The sequence below is a fragment of the Paramisgurnus dabryanus genome, chromosome 6, assembly GCF_030506205.2.
Source record: "Paramisgurnus dabryanus chromosome 6, PD_genome_1.1, whole genome shotgun sequence".
Lineage (NCBI taxonomy): Eukaryota > Metazoa > Chordata > Actinopteri > Cypriniformes > Cobitidae > Paramisgurnus > Paramisgurnus dabryanus.
The window spans coordinates 29,626,280-29,644,059 of NC_133342.1; the positions used below are offsets into that span (position 1 = coordinate 29,626,280).

Sequence of the window (17,780 nt, forward strand, 5' to 3'; positions counted from 1 at the left end):
GGAGCCCCGCGGGAATCTTTGTTCGTCGGATCCTCCTTTGCCCAGCGTCTCATCAGCGCAACCCGGCTCCCTTTGAAAGAAACGAGGCGCTGCGTCATGGTGTCGATGCTTCGACACCACGACGCAGTGGTATGTCCAGAGATGGGCAAAATTCCAAAGACATGTATGGCCCGACCAACCAACCACCCTGTCATTAAATGTGTAAGCTTTTCATTTTTAAAAGAAAGAGTAAGGCCTAATGGCCATTACTTTCGTGTGCCTCTTAGACAAAGAATAACTATCTCTAATAAAAACCCATGCCGCTTCACCACAGAGCAAGCAAACATATCTTTCTGTTCTTGACAGGGCACATATAAACAAAATTATCTTCACAGTATTCTTTTTCTAATAAAACATTTCTTATGTCTTAAGTGTATGTATAGAAAGTCAAAAACTAGTCTGTGCTTATTTGGTCTTAAAGAGACAGTAAACTCAATTAACATACTCAAGTCTGTTAATGTTAATCAAGAGAATGTTAAACGTTTTAAGAGAAAATCACTTTGTAGCTCCAAAAAATAATTATATTTAATTTATACAATAAAGACAGTGTTTTCATTCACTATTCAGTCAAAAAAACTGGCTGGTAAAATGTCACTGAGGCAGTTGGATTTCTAAAAACAGTGCTGGTGGTCAAAAAAGTTAACTTCAGGCCCTGTTTGTAACCAAACCGATCATAAGCCCCATTCACTTCCATAGTAGGAAAAAATAATACTATGGAAGTGAATGGGGCTCATTAACTGTTTGTTTACAAAACAAATTGAAAATTGTGTGGGGCTGAGGGGCCACTGCTGCAAATACCTTAGTGGGCCCTCCCTTAACAGATGTAATCCCGCTCCAAATTTTACTTAAACTTGAGAGCCCTGCAACTATGCCAGTCATCTTTGTCTGATTTAAAATCAGCATGGTTACTTTTACCTTCCACTGTACATGACAAATGACAGTCAATAAACCAGGATGCCAACCATCTGCGAGTGCTTAATTATCGGATCCAATTTGAGCTTTGGATACATAAAAAAAAAACTTGTGCGACTACACCACATGTGACTGGAAGTGATGTATCTCATTGTGTTCCAATAACACTGTGTGCAATGTGAAAATAATTCATCACATGTTAATACACATTACACAAGTTAAACAAGTGGGTTTAAACATATTGGGTTGTTCTGTTTTGTTATTTCTAGCATGTATTATTTCTATAACAACCCAGCCAGCTGGGTTAAAATCGGGCTCACGTCACGAGGCATTTGTGAATTTCAACGGTTGACCGGTGCCACTGCTGACAAAAGAGGTACGTTACTATTCAAATATTATCTACGAGTAATATATATATATATATATATATATATATATATATATATATATATATATATATATATATATATATATATATATATATATATATATATATAATATATTGTTATATATATATATATATATATATATATATATATATATATATAATATATTGTACAAATACGTGTACAATAACACTGTTGTCTAGTTTTTGTCCATTACACCTGTTCCCTTGATCACGGGCGCCACTAGCAATTTTGGGCCCTATGAAAGAATATGAGGTTGGGCCCCTACCATCCCCAATTCGCACCAAACATACAAGCCAACCTAGCTATCCAAAATCTTTGTCTGCAATTTAATAATTCAGACCTATTTCTTTTGCTATTGTTTGACTACAATTATCAATATTAATAGAAACCTACAATGTCTGCAGCAATGATTTATTGTGTAAATGTAAATTAAATTGAAAATTACAGTAATCAATTATTAAGAGAAAATCCAACATTCATAAACAAAGATTAAAGATAATTGTGATCCTGCCAGTAAAAAAAACCCAGCTGAAGTATTTATTTGTGATTGACTGTTTTCTACATTAATAATTACTAGATAATGTAAAGAACATTTTGTGAAAATATAAACTTAATATCTTTGATATTAACTGAGCAATGACATGTTAGCAATTGAAATTTGTGAAATTAATACTTGAAAACAAATTGTGATGCTCTTAATCTCACAATAAGATTAGAGACTTTAGTTTGATTTTCACAGGCAGTCTTAGTGACATACTGTATACTTGAGCTGTTACACACACACACACACACACACACAAAAATTGTAACATTTAAAAATGGCAAACAACATCTTTTCTAGAAATTGACCTTCTGACTTAAATAAGACTGAATCTAAAATGCTTGTATTATAATTATTAACATTATTTATAAGCATGGCCGTAGCCAGGGTTTGACAATTAGTGAGCTACAGGGGTGTTAAGAGTAAACAAATGCTATCCCAGGAGAAAAAAGTGCACTAAAATAAACTTTAAGTACACTTACTAAATGTACTATTTTGTGCATTCATTTTGTAGTTAATATATAAAAAATGAGTCTTTAGTACTTCACCTAAGTGTACTTAACTGTGCTATTCTGAGACACCTATTTTAAAACACAAGAAATCTATTTACTGGTATTGTATACTTGCATTGAAGTACTAAAGTAGAACCATACACCTTTTATTTGTAAATTTGAAGTGCTTTTACAAAATACTTAGTACATTCAAGTATACTTTATTTTTACCTGGGATCTAAGTATTCTGTCTAAACTGTTTTGTCATTTTACACTTAAATATACACTCTTTCTATATGTTTTGGGAGTGGACATTGTTATATTATCCGGTATTTATTATATCACAATTTGTAAACTACTGTTATGGTGGATAATTAATTTATTTTCATAAAATAATCATTCTATTAAGCAACATTATATAAACAAGAACTTTGTTTAATGCTCTTATGAATGTAATGTTTTTAGCATGACTTTGTTAAATGCTAACTCCTAAACTGAATAAAATAACATAGCCTTCTTCATATACAATGCTTACATATTTGACATATTTCACTGCTCTACATCTTTGTACCAGTGTTATTTTCTACTGATTTTTAGTGTTAAAGCGATTATAAAATACAAAATCATGATGATTATTGTGTGTGTCTTGCCAAATGTATTACTGAGCGTATGGTTACAAAGAATAGACGCCTTTTGCACATTTGATGCCAGCGTATTCATTCTCGTATCGGCAGAGACAGGCCAATGGTACATAACCGTATCGGTATATTGTCCCACCACTAATGTCTAATAGAAAGTCAAAGAGCTGTTGACGTTACAGTGTGACCCACGCTGTTGAAGTGAGACCCGCGATGGTGTGCACGTCACAAACTGTTAAAAATATTAAGTACAGTCTTGCCCAGCAAAATGTCTTTCAGTATAAACAACCAGCTCCTGACCTACGTTTTCAAGTAACCCGTCCGCAATTGTTTAAAATAGTTAATTGGCATCTTAATTTCAAACGACCTGACTGACCACGGCCCAAATATCATAAAAAATATTTTTTGGATGACTCGTAACGACGGGTGACCGCAGGCACTTTCTCATTTCTTATCAAACTGCGCATCACTGATGCGGATTGAGTGATTAATTGAGAGAATGCAACTGCTGTTTCGCAACGTTCATGAGATTGGAAAGAAAATGGGGCACTTTTCTGACTACGTTTGAATGTGCGAGTATGTATTAAACTGTTGGTGAGATGGGATGAGAATGCAATGCTGACATAGGCTGCAGTAAAATCACAGTTGCAGATGTGTAGTGTGGTGACAGATCAGAACTCTTGATGTGTAAACTTTAGAAGGAGTTGCGCTACTGTGTCTCATACAATAGTAAATGAACATACATTTTGCGAATAGAGTAATAAAAAACAACATATGTGGGGCGACTGTTTATGTGCGCTGTTTGAAATTACCCCTCCATCTGTGTGTGCACGCGCGGGTTTAAGGGCACTCGATCGGAGAGACGCGTTCCTAAAAGCAAGCGTACTTTCTGTTCTTGACAGGGCACATATAAACAAAATGATCTTCACAGTATTCTTTTTCTAATAAAACATTTCTGTATGTCTTAAGTGTATGTAGAGAGTCAAAAAACAGTCAGTGCTTATTTGGTCTTAAAGAGACAGTAACCTCAATTACAGTGGCGGCTCGTGACTCCTCATCCGAGGGGCGCGAATTCAAAATAAGTGTTCGGAGTATCATGTGTGTGGTTCCCTCTTCCAAAATATGTGTCCTGCGTGTTGAGAGATCATGTGTGCATCACGTGTTTTGTCAAAATAAGTGCCTGCTGCACACGCATCAATACCGTTTATGATAAAAGAGACGCTCATGTTCCAAAAGACACTCCCTTAACATTAAACTCTTGTAAGGCCCCTTTCCGGGTCCGCCCACAGGTCCAACGACGGTAGCCAATGGCGCGGCAGAAGGGATTCTTACGTGTTCCTGTTTTTCCTTCACGCAACAGAACAGAATTGGTTATAGACATTTGTTTTACAAACAAATATGAACTAATATACGTTACCTCGTTAATTCATCTGACTCCTTGATGAAATATTTTAGAATTTGTTTACGATTAATAAATTTGGGTAAACATTTGGTCATTCTATTTACTCATGTTAACATTGAACTCATTCATTCGTTTACCGATGTCATATCAGCGCACATCGGCCGATGTGTGGGTACTGAACACAAACTCGACCGTACTAGAGGTTGTAGCTAAAGCAATTTAACAAGTCAATCTCTTGTTAAAAGGTCCCCATGTAGCTCTCAAAAATCGCCAATTACATATAAAAACATAAAACCATAATCAGAGGTTCAGTCTAGCTTCTTCTAGACGCCTATAGTTAAATCATAGAACTATATAACAACTTGATTATGAAGAGGTAATTATAATTACCAAATGCGATTACAAAACAACTTAGTTAAGGTTAAATAATTAATCTGACCATACAAAAACTAGAGGTTATGGCTAAAGCAATTTAATGATACCGCTTCATGTTTACGTGCTCTCATTAAATAGTATCCATATAGCCCCCACAGTCGCTTACACCACTTAATGAATTATAACCAGAGGTTTAGCTTAGCTCCTTCTAGCTGCCTATAGTTAAATCATATGACTATAGAATAACGTGATTATAAAATGTATAATAGGACTACCATTCTGATAGTCCATGCGACTGCCCACCAGCATAGTTCAGAGGCAGAATTTAATTAACATGAATTAACCCCGATCAAAGATTTGTGGTAACAAAGGATATCGTAATACTTTATCGTAATTTAGAAAAGTCAATGATACAGAGAAGATTAGAATGAATACAAATGTAACAATTTATTTACCAGGTAACCAACACAATAATTCAAAGTCAATTCAGTCAATAATTCAAAGTCAATTCAATCAATATAACATATAAATCAGTCATAAGACATATGAAATAGTTCAAAGCCAACCCAAACAAATAAAACATTGATCGATCACATAAAAATATTCAACAATGTGAAAGCGAAGCTTCAATTCAAATAATATAATACATTGATCAATCATACAAAACCTTAATGTTACAAAAATGAGAAGGCTTGAAAATGTTACCTGGAGATGTAAACTACACACAGCGATCGTGCGGGATATCTGTATACAGATTCCCTGAAATGTTTGTCAGCTCTCCTTAAATACCCAGACGGAATAAACATTATGTATTCATTATTTACCAATGGAAGTTTGCATTGATTGGTTCTTACAGACCTGTGGGAGGCACCTCGTCCTGGATACATTTGTAGTGGGGTGTAAGCTCTATAAGGGTGTAACTCTGTTAAACCTGTTTTATTGATATGGGAATGAGACCTGTGTACCAGTCGCGATGAAACCTTTTAATGAAATGATACATGAATAACAATGAAAGGAGGGGTAGAAGGGTCAGACATCTGTTTGCAGGTCTACCATTTGTATGGAGATATGATGTTTGACAATCAAGGGTATCTATCTGTCTGCAGATCAACCATTTGTATGGAGATGTGATGTTTGACAATGAAGGGTAGCTCTCCGGGGAGTCTACTGTATTCAAGACAAAGTTCTGATTCTCGAGAGAAGTGTTTTGGGGGTCTTGGTCTCCTGCCGTGGGTCCTGGGGGAGAACTTGTTGTTTTGCAAAAAGTTATCTTTTGATGTCCTTGCTGCCTCGGGCACCTACAGGGCACACACACACTGCACTCTCGGGTATCCATGCTGTGTTCTCAGGAAGGGCTGACCTTTTGGTCAGAATCAATCAAAATTCTTACAGTATTTCCCCGCTTGGCCCCGTGGGTGAGTTGTAATAGGGTACCTGCGGGGTCAGACAAAGCAAAGTTTTTTTTTTTTTTTTTTTTTTTTTTTACAGTCTTTGGAACACAGGTATCTGCAGCGGGCTGAGGGCAAGGGCAGCGTGTGTGGATTCCTGTGTAGAACTGATGAGGTGTCTGAAATAGCAGCACTGGACCATAGTGAAGGTGAAGATCAGGGCACTGCCAATGGCACACCCCCGGAACACCCAGTCCCACCAGGTGTATGTGTACTGTGCCGACCGAGTGGATGAGCTGGATAACAGTTGTGCAGTCTTTCGTGCCAGGTTGATCTCAACCTGCGCTTGGTTGAGGTGGTATTCAGTTTGCAGGATCAGTCTCTGTGTTAGCTCCATCGTGTCAACCACAGCTTGGGTACCTTGTTCATAGAAAGTGTCATCCCACCATGGTGAAGTCTCTGTGTCCAGTGGCACTCTTCCTAAAATGTTGACTTGACCCATCGAAAAGTCCTCTGTTACTTCCAAGCAAAACGAGTGATTAGCAGAGCAGGCCAGTCCTCCGTAGGTAAAAGAGTTCATCTCACTGACCACGCACCACTGTGAATGTGACACCTGGATAACATCATAGTAACCATGCAGTGACTGAACGTTTATAAGTTTGGTGTCATTGGGGGAGAAAGGTTGCAAAGTGTTACATGTACAGATAACATAATTGTGCGTTTCATGGCAACATGTGCGACTGGTAAACAAGGTCTCAGTACCCTTTTGTGTCATGTATCCAGTGAGGTGATCCCATTTAATTACCTGATCCTTCACTACCACGCCCATAGAGCGTATGGTAGTGGAATTTGGAAAAACCTGATCTGGGTGTATTAAAGGAAAACTGACGAAAAACCCAATACATCCATTACATTCATTTCCTGTAAACATCATTATGGTGGATAGTAATTCAGAATATCTTACATTTTTCATTTTTTCTGATTCATACCACCGATGTAGATCTAAGATCTCTATAAGGTCATTCAAAACATGCCTAGGTGTCTTGTACAGACGAAGGTCAAGGATTTCTTGTCTAGCAGCAGTGAATAGATCTTGTGCATATGTCCTACAGGCTAAGTCACGTTCGATGGTACGGGTCTGATTGAATAATGTGTGGGTGATCGCAAGAAGCGCCTGCGCTTCGGATCGAACCGCTTTTATGATATTTTCATTGCTATTGGTGATATGCTGAAAACCAGTGGCCACCTGGTTTGCCAACCATGTTGAGTATTGTGATTGTTTGGTTATTTTGTAGTTGTTGGCAATGGAATTAATTGAGCCGAAGAGACCCGCTATGTTTCCGAGCAGGTCTCGTTTCGAGCGTGCAGGTGAGATTTGCACGGCAAGTCGGTTTTTGTAATCAGAAATTAAATCATCGATTCGTGACTGTAGCCATGCATATGTCTTGTCATTTTTATCACAGTGATTAACATAAGCAGATAAAATGTTGGAAATATTGTATGATACATGTGTCATTACTAGATTTACATCATGAAATAATGTCTTGTTGACATTCCCTTTTATCAGTCCACCAGGAGGAATAGGATATAGTCTCGGACATTTCTTTGGTTTGCTATATCCACAGGTGGTTAAATTAAAACAATGATTCATTATCCATGTGCAATTCTGTGGCCCAGTGTAATTATCTGGGTCGTTGACACATTTTCCCACGCAATACATGCCTTCTCTCCGGCTAGTCCAGACAAAGGCTTCGGGTTGATTGTTATCAGGTACATATGAAGTTACATCGAATTTATATTCGGTATAACTCATATGTGTATTGTTGATTGTCTCAGTGTGTGTGCACCTATATATTGCGGGCTCTAAATCTTTGGTTGAATAACAAATTTTAGGATCAAATCCATTGTTGTTTTTTTCATAGAGAGTGCGCATGCTCCCAATTTTCGCTCCTGGCTCTGCTTTAAGTTGATACCAGGCTGTTATGTTGTGGAAAAATGTGGGTGCCGGTGTGTCACCTGAAATGTTTACTATAGGGAGATGGTCGGAGCCTACTTTACAGCAAATTTTTGATGCGCAATTTGGTTCCGGTACTACTCCGGGAGGCCACGTGACTAGTTTTCTGGTTGAAAGTGTACTGAAAAATGTGGATGACCTCTTTGTGTATTTCCATACCCATCTCCCGCATTCCAGTGTGTGTGTGAGTGAAACCCTTTGACCCAGCTTGATGCAAGCGGGTCCAGAAATTTTCCTCTCGTCCGGTCTCCATGGGATTGCTGCAGCCACCCTAGGAGATGAAACAGAGAAAAATGTTAAATAATTATTGATTAGCGGAACCTTTGAAGATTTTGCACTGGGACATGTGGTACCATCTCAACTTCCCCTTGACACTTATGGCCACACAGCTATTGCATATAGCTTTTATCTCATGTGGTCCATGCCACCTGGGTGTGAATGGACCCTGTTTTACAAACACCCGTATCATGATCATATCACCCTCTGTAAATTTGATTTCAGAGGTTGGGTTAAATTGTGCATCATTCATAAGGTCCGACTGTTGCTGTTTTAAAGTGGTTTGTGTTTGTAACACTGCCAGTCTTTGTTGTAGTTGTGTTAGCACAGTCTGTTGTTTTGCAAGCACAAGGGGTCCCAGATCAGCTGGGGTGATTTCTGGGTCGATGGGTAGTTTCATGACTCTGCCTGTCATGAGTTCGAACGGGCTGATGCCTGTTGCTTTGGATGGGGTTGCTCGCAAAACTGTCAGAACTGTTGGCAGTGCATCAGTCCACCTGTTTTGATGCTGCATTATTTGTTTTGAGATGTTCTCTTTAATCGAGTGATTTGCGCGCTCTACCATACCTGAGCTTTGAGGCCTGTATGGAACATGAAATCTTTGTTTGATATGTAGCATTTCACATATTTGTTTCATTACCTGACCTGTGAAGTGTGTTCCTTGGTCAGACTCAATCTGGGTTGGTGTTCCCCAAATTGGGAGGATTTGATTTGCCATTACTCGTGCCACCGTTCGTGCGCTGTTGTCGCGAGTTGGAATCGCGTCCACCCACTTTGAAAATTTATCAATTATGACGAGACAATAGCGATATCCCCCTTTGGCAGTGGGTAATGGGCCAATGAAATCTAGCTGCAAGAATTCCCATGGCCCTTTGGGTGGTTCTGGGCGACACAATTTTGTACGTCCAGTTCTACCCTGGTTGATGGTGGCACATACAAGGCATGTGTCACACCATCTCTCAATATCTGATGCCATTTTTGGCCACCAGAAGTTTCTCTGTATCAGCTGTTGTGTTTTGGTAGCTGATACATGTGCATAATCATGGTACAATTTGATCACTGGTTTCTGGAGGGCCTCTGGAATTATGTATTTCCCATCTCTGAGAACCATACCTTCTACGATGCTGATTAATTGATCCTGCTGCAGTTGCGGTACAAGTTCTCCATCTGACAACCATAACTCTTGCTGGTATTGTTTTAAGTCAATGGGAGCAACCTGTATCGCACTCACAGAAGGGGCAATCAGCTCGTCGGGCTGCCATTCACTCCCTTTAATGGCTGCAAGTTTTGCAAGTTTGTCAACGATGTTGTTATTTTTCTCGTGCTCGTCTGTGCTTTTAGCGATGTGCGCGCGCACTTTAATGACTGAGATTGGAGAGTTGTGCGTTTTGATTGCTTGCCAAATTGCGGTGATTGTGTCAAAATGTTTTATTGGTGTTCCGGCGGATGTGAGAAACTTTCTTAATTGCCATTGGGCCATAAAGTCGTGCACGACGCCGTACGCATACCTGCTATCGGTGTACACACAAATTGGTTCTGGGTGTGTTTTTATGGCTTCAAGCAATGCAATTAATTCGGCTTCTTGTGCGGATTTGTTTGCTGGTAGTTTTATCAACAATTGTTCTGAATCTGAGTTGAGGGGGTGGGGGGTCCACACCGCACATCCTGTATGGAAATTGCCATCATGCCAGTATCTGGATCCATCAATGTACACTGGTGTTTGATTATCAAATTGTGTATCGTGAACTGGACTTTGCGTTTCATGTTTTGTTTGGCATGTGTGCGGGTGGCCCTCCATCTCCCCCAAGAGATGTGGTAGAATTCTTGTGTTTACCATAGTAATGTTGCGCGCTTGGATGTCTGCCAACCATCGCGCCAGTCTTTGCGACGATACGCCTTTGATTCGGCCCTGTAACAGCATTTGCACTGGCGTGTGCATAGTGTGCACAACAACAGATTGAAAACCGACAATGGGTTCTGTTGTTGTTAACATCCAATGGACCGCAAGAACATGCTGTGTACATGGGTCGAATCCCTGTTCGACTGGAGATTTCTTACGGCTATAGTATGCAATCGGGCGCAACTTTCCTCCGTGATCTTGCGCTAGCACTCCACTCAGAGTATTTTCATGTGCATCGACCTGTATATGAAACGGCTTCGATGGGTTGGGCAAACCCAGAGCGGGCGCGGCGCACAGGTGTTGTTTTAAATCTGTAAAAGCCTGTTCATGTTCCTTTGCCCATTCGAGGACCTCAGACGGTTTTGATTTTCCCTTTAAAAGGGCGTATAGTGGAGCGGCTATATTTGCAAAGTCAGGGATGAAATCTCTTAAGTAATTTGCGGTACCCAAGACTTTCTGCAGAGAGTTCAGCGTGTGCGGACGAGGAAGTTCAGCGACGCATTTACGTCTGTCATCTGTTAATGCCTTGTGGCTTTGGGTGATTGTATAACCTAGGTATTGAACTTCTTTTTGTGCAATTTGGGCTTTTTCTTTGTTCAATTTGAAACCAGCTTTACCTAGTGTTAACAGTACTTCATCGACGAGTTGTAAGTGCTCATCGAATGAGTCTTCGGTTGCAATTAATATGTCATCGACATAGTGCATTACATTACCGGTTCCGATTACGGGTTTTAGCGCGTCCTCTAATGCCCGATGGAAGATCGATGGCGAGTTGTGCAATCCCTGAGGTACGCGGCGCCAGGTATATTGTATTTGATTCACCGTGAAGGCCAATTTCCATTGGTCTTCACGTCTGACCTTGATGGACCAGAAGCCATTCTTTATATCAAGTACAGTAAACCACGACGCTCTGTTGGAGATTTGTGTCAACAAGGTCGAGGGGTTTGCAACGATAGGTGTAGCTTTAGGTAAAACTTTGTTAAGACGTTGGTAATCAATACAAAGACGCCATTTACCATTTGGTTTTGGGACAGGCAGACACGGAGAGTTTGTGGTCGAGCTACATCGTCTGACAATGCCTCTGGCTTCAAGCTGCTGGACTATTTCATGCACTGCCGTTTCAGCCTCAGGTTTGATGCGGTATTGTCTTTGTTGGGGAGGTGGCTCTCCCTCAATACACACAACAAAGTCAATGAGGCCACAGTCATGTTCATGATCAGCCCAAACAGTGCTATGTTTGTCAATCAACTGTTGAATGGGATCTGTAGTGGAAATGGACATAATTCTAACCACATTGCGTGGTGGACATTTTTTCACTGTCTTGTTAGTTTGAATTTCAATCTGTTTTTCAAAACAATGAATGACAAATCCATGTTTTTTCATGATGTCCATTCCCAGTACAGTTCCTTCACTGTTGTTTGGCAAATACCAGAAAGGTTCTTCAATCATGGCTATGCCTAAATCGAGTCGAGCGGGTTTGGTTTGTGTTGCTACCATTAGCGTGTCACCAATTCCTTTTATTTGAATGGTCTCGTCGGTCAAGGGTAGCGGTATATCAGTACAGGAGCAAGATGCACCAGAATCAATAAGTACGTCAGTTAACCGGCCTCCTAAATTAGCTCTTATTTTGATTCGGTTCCCGCTTCGGACTATGCTCCCGATCGCCACGGAGGCCACGGATTCCTATGGTGAATTACGGTCACCGGAAGTTCGGCTCGCGCTTTTATTCTCGTTGTTGAAATGCCTCGCAAGATACTCATTAAACTTTTTCTCTAATTGTTCGTCGATTTCGGACGTCATGGATTGGTCCTGAACCGATCGATTTCTTAGATCTCTTTCTCTTTTGTGGCAGTCTTTAATGCTATGATTGGGTCTCCTGCAATAGTGGCAAATAATTCTGCTTCGAAATTTAGGGTCAGAATTTTGTGAGCCCTTCCCTTCAGTTAGCCAATGGGCGGATGCTACAGCACGGGGTTTTAACCTCCATCGCTGTTCTATCCTCGATCCCCAGTCTACAATTGCATTAAACGAGTTTTCTGTCGGGTCGACGCCATTTATTAAAGCTTTCTGAACTGGGGTGCCAGCATTGTTTTTAATGATTTGTAGTAATGGCTCGTGATCACGGCTCGCGTTTTCCATCCCCGAGTGCTCTTTGTATGTTACCCATACACGCTCAGCATAAGCCTCGAATGATTCACCGTTTGCCTGTTTTATTTCCAGGATTCTACTCCAATCTGAGTTTGTGGGTCCCCTTAGGTCTAACAACGCTTGTTTTAGACGTGCGTATATGGCTTCGTCGTCTTCGTCAACATACTGCTCTATTATGCGTCCGGATTTCATTTCTGGGGTTAGCTTAGATCTGAGCTCTTCGGGAATGGTTAACAATGCGATTTGCCACACATCTCTAGTTTCTAACTTGTATACAGTGGCCTGTAACATTAATGTTTCCCAATACGGCTGAAATGGTCCCTTACGGGGCATGACTCCTACGATTTGTTTGTGTTTTGAGCACTCGTCGCATGTTAGTGGGCGGCTAATCGTAGTTATTTCATCGTTTGCGTTTCTCATTGTTTTAAGGACGGCGACACGAACAGATTTTGAGGGTGCTTCGCTTGTTTTTGCTCTCGTTTTAATGGGGCTTCGTTGATTTTTCTCGTGTTTTTGTATGGGGGCTCGCTCTTCGGTTTGGATATCTCTGCTTGTTTTGTTTGTCGACGCCGCAACATCATCATCATCGCTATCATCAATTATTTCTGATCCAAAAGTTTCATCCAGTGCTGCTTGCTTAACTGCAGCCACTGGGAAGCCTGCATTACCGCAGCAGTCTTCGAGAGCAGAGATATAATTGCCGCCGGTTTTTAGTTTCTTTTTTAGCCCATCTATTTCTCTCGCCATTAACTCGCTCTGCCTTGTCCAGCTTTGTTTTTCATACGTAAACGCTTCAATTTGTGCCCTTAGCTTTTGTAATTCGTCTGAGCGCTCTCGTTCGATTTCTCGGATACTTTCAATTGTTCGCTCGTTTTTGGTTATAGTTGCCAAATCGTTGCGACGCATCAGGTAAACAATAGCGAGGGGAGTCTTTTTGTATTTTGATTTCGTTTCCAGTTTATGGCCCTCGCTAGAATACCAGGATACGATTTCATTATTGTTCCATGTGAGATTTAGTCCCTTCTCTTTTAACAGAACAAGGGTGTTTTTCAGTTTTAGCGCGGCGGTTTCCATGATTTCCTCCTATACACTGCTTCTATAATGTCCCTGTGAATCCATGTTTCCTCTAATTCTTGTACCCCACCGGATTTCTACGGTCTCCGGTCTAACAATGGGCTTGCCGGCCCGTTCTACAAATGGTGTCTAGATTGAGTGTGCAAACTTTCCCTCAACACTTCTAATAGGCAAAAAGGAACGAACTTACCACAGCAGCTGTAGACAGGGGAGAAGGAGATCAAACCTCATATCTTCCGTGGGAATCCAAAACTGAATAGTCGCGTCGGAAAGACGTCACTCGCCTGTGCAGGTATAGTCGCGTCGGAAAGACGTCACTCGCCTGTGTAGGTAGAGAGATCACGTCGGGATCACCACTTTGTAAGGCCCCTTTCCGGGTCCGCCCACAGGTCCAACGACGGTAGCCAATGGCGCGGCAGAAGGGATTCTTACGTGTTACTGTCTTTCCTTCACGCAACAGAACAGAATTGGTTATAGACATTTGTTTTACAAACAAATATGAACTAATATACGTTACCTCGTTAATTCATCTGACTCCTTGATGAAATATTTTAGAATTTGTTTACGATTAATAAATTTGGGTAAACATTTGGTCATTCTATTTACTCATGTTAACATTGAACTCATTCATTCGATTACCGATGTCATATCAGCCCACATCGGCCGATGTGTGGGTACTGAACACAAACTCGACCGTACTAGAGGTTGTAGCTAAAGCAATTTAACAAGTCAATCTCTTGTTAAAAGGTCCCCATGTAGCTCTCAAAAATCGCCAATTACATATAAAAACATAAAACCATAATCAGAGGTTCAGTCTAGCTTCTTCTAGACGCCTATAGTTAAATCATAGAACTATATAACAACTTGATTATGAAGAGGTAATTATAATTACCAAATGCGATTACAAAACAACTTAGTTAAGGTTAAATAATTAATCTGACCATACAAAAACTAGAGGTTATGGCTAAAGCAATTTAATGATACCGCTTCATGTTTACGTGCTCTCATTAAATAGTATCCATATAGCCCCCACAGTCGCTTACACCACTTAATGAATTATAACCAGAGGTTTAGCTTAGCTCCTTCTAGCTGCCTATAGTTAAATCATATGACTATAGAATAACGTGATTATAAAATGTATAATAGGACTACCATTCTGATAGTCCATGCGACTGCCCACCAGCATAGTTCAGAGGCAGAATTTAATTAACATGAATTAACCCCGATCAAAGATTTGTGGTAACAAAGGATATCGTAATACTTTATCGTAATTTAGAAAAGTCAATGATACAGAGAAGATTAGAATGAATACAAATGTAACAATTTATTTACCAGGTAACCAACACAATAATTCAAAGTCAATTCAGTCAATAATTCAAAGTCAATTCAATCAATATAACATATAAATCAATCATAAGACATATGAAATAGTTCAAAGCCAACCCAAACAAATAAAACATTGATCGATCACATAAAAATATTCAACAATGTGAAAGCGAATCTTCAATTCAAATAATATAATACATTGATCAATCATACAAAACCTTAATGTTACAAAAATGAGAAGGCTTGAAAATGTTACCTGGAGATGTAAACTACACACAGCGATCGTGCGGGATATCTGTATACAGATTCCCTGAAATGTTTGTCAGCTCTCCTTAAATACCCAGACGGAATAAACATTATGTATTCATTATTTACCAATGGAAGTTTGCATTGATTGGTTCTTACAGACCTGTGGGAGGCACCTCGTCCTGGATACATTTGTAGTGGGGTGTAAGCTCTATAAGGGTGTAACTCTGTTAAACCTGTTTTATTGATATGGGAATGAGACCTGTGTACCAGTCGCGATGAAACCTTTTAATGAAATGAAACATGAATAACAATGAAAGGAGGGGTAGAAGGGTCAGACATCTGTTTGCAGGTCTACCATTTGTATGGAGATATGATGTTTGACAATCAAGGGTAGCCTATCTATCTGTCTGCAGATCAACCATTTGTATGGAGATGTGATGTTTGACAATGAAGGGTAGCTCTCCGGGGAGTCTACTGTATTCAAGACAAAGTTCTGATTCTCGAGAGAAGTGTTTTGGGGGTCTTGGTCTCCTGCCGTGGGTCCTGGGGGAGAACTTGTTGTTTTGCAAAAAGTTATCTTTTGATGTCCTTGCTGCCTCGGGCACCTACAGGGCACACACACACTGCACTCTCGGGTATCCATGCTGTGTTCTCAGGAAGGGCTGACCTTTTGGTCAGAATCAATCAAAATTCTTACACTCTGATTACGCATGAACCCTTTGACGCGTCTGCAGCAGACACTTATTTTGGCAGGACACGTGATGCACATAAGATCTCTCAAAGTGCAGAACACATATTTTGAAATTACGAACCACACACATGATGGGCTACATACATGTTGTGACGAACTTCGCATCGTGCGCCCTCAGAAAAATAAGTCACCAGCCGCCACTGCTCAATTAGCTAACTTAAGTCTGTGTCATTAATGTTAATCAAACAGCCTAAGAGAAAATCACTTTTGTAGCTCTAAAAAATTATTATATTTAATTCATACAATAAAGACAGTGTTATCATTCACTATTCAGGCAAATAAAAATTGGCTGGCTGGTAAAAAGTCACTGTGGCAGGTGGATTTCTAAATCCACCTGCCACAGTGGCTGGTTTTCAAAAAAGTTAACTTCAGGCCCTGCAGACATAGTTTTAATGTTTTAGTATCCTAACCTTACCAATCTGTTACGTCCTGCTCAAGCCGTGCTGGCAAAGTTGATCTATCAACTTGGTCATCAGCATTTTCTGGATAAATTTAGGCTCATATTTAAAGGAACAGTATGTAAGAAATGTATATCAATTAATCATAAAATGGCCCTGATATGTCACTAGACATTAAGAAATCATTTTCATTTAAAATACTTTTATCAATGAAAGTAGTCTGGCCAGGATATTGTCATTTAAAAAGTGGAGTTGCAGCCCTCAACTGATGTTTATGTTGTCATTTTGTGTATTGGCCACCAGTTGTGTGATTGCAGTACCAGTTTTGGCCACAATCCTGTTCCTTTAAGGTAGTAAAGACAATATTAACTCCTGTCAGTATTGGAATGGAAGCTAATCTTCAAAACATGGTAAGGAGCATTACATTTCTGTCAGAGGCTGACGTCAGAGGTATTAAGGGCAATAACAATGTACTAGTAAGGTGACCAATCAGGGACACCCATTTTCAGATCGGTGAGTTTTGTATCAATTCAGAGCGTTTTGAGGAAGGCAAGATATCTGGAGCTACAAAAATTTACAGTATGTGGAAAAAAATGTGTTTTTTAACCATAAACCACACAAACACATTGTATTATACCAAATACACAAAATAATTTATTTTTAAGTAACAAAATAGGTGCTCTTTAAAGTCAACAACGATAAGAGCTTTATCTGCAGTGACTACTAGCTCAGACAGAAAATCTGCAATTTCTTTAAGAAAGTTTTTGTGGTGGGCCGATGGTCTGTAGATAGTAGCTATATGACGAAAGAAAGCTGTTTATTGTTATGATCTGTTAGTTCCATATTTAGTAACATTATGTCAAATGAATCCAATTTTAGTTCAGATTTATTATTTACTTTGAATATTTTATCATCGCTTGTAGCAACATCACCCTTCAAGCGAGATTTGTGCTCTTTCTTTTAAACTAATGCAATCGTCTGTTTTAAGCCAGGTTTCTGTTAAGCAGAGCGCATCCAAGTTTTGGTAATGATTTCATTGATAAGGTTCTTTATTGGTAAGCAGTCTAATGTTAAAGTCTTTTTTTTTTTTAAATCAAGATAATTTACTCACCACCAAGTCATCCAAAATGTTGATGTCTTTCTTTGTTCAGTCGAGAATAAATTATCTTTTTTGAGGAAAACATTCCAGGATTTTTCTAATTTTAAGGGACTTTATTGGACCCCAACACTTAACAGTTTTATTGCAGTTTAAAATTGCAGTTTCAAAGGACTCTAAACGATCTCAAACGAGGCATAAGTGTATTATCTAGCGAAACGATTGTCATTTTTGGCAAGAAAAATAAAAAATATGCACTTTTAAACCACAACTTCTCATCTTCCTCCAGTTGTGTGATGCGCCAACAGAAGCAGCTAAACTATGCATGTGGCATGAAATGTAGCAAAGGGAG

At 39.6% G+C, this 17,780-nt stretch overlaps 1 protein-coding gene across 1 annotated transcript; it reads right to left on the reverse strand.

Annotated features, from left to right (window-relative positions):
- Positions 1-5,549: 5,549 nt before the first annotated feature.
- LOC135764747 (uncharacterized) lies at positions 5,550-8,467 on the reverse strand. The gene has a single exon (XM_065275422.2). It carries the CDS (start codon positions 8,127-8,129, stop codon positions 6,291-6,293), a length of 1,839 nt encoding a protein of 612 aa, XP_065131494.1. The 5' UTR covers positions 8,130-8,467; the 3' UTR covers positions 5,550-6,290.
- Between the last annotated feature and the right edge of the window lie 9,313 nt (positions 8,468-17,780).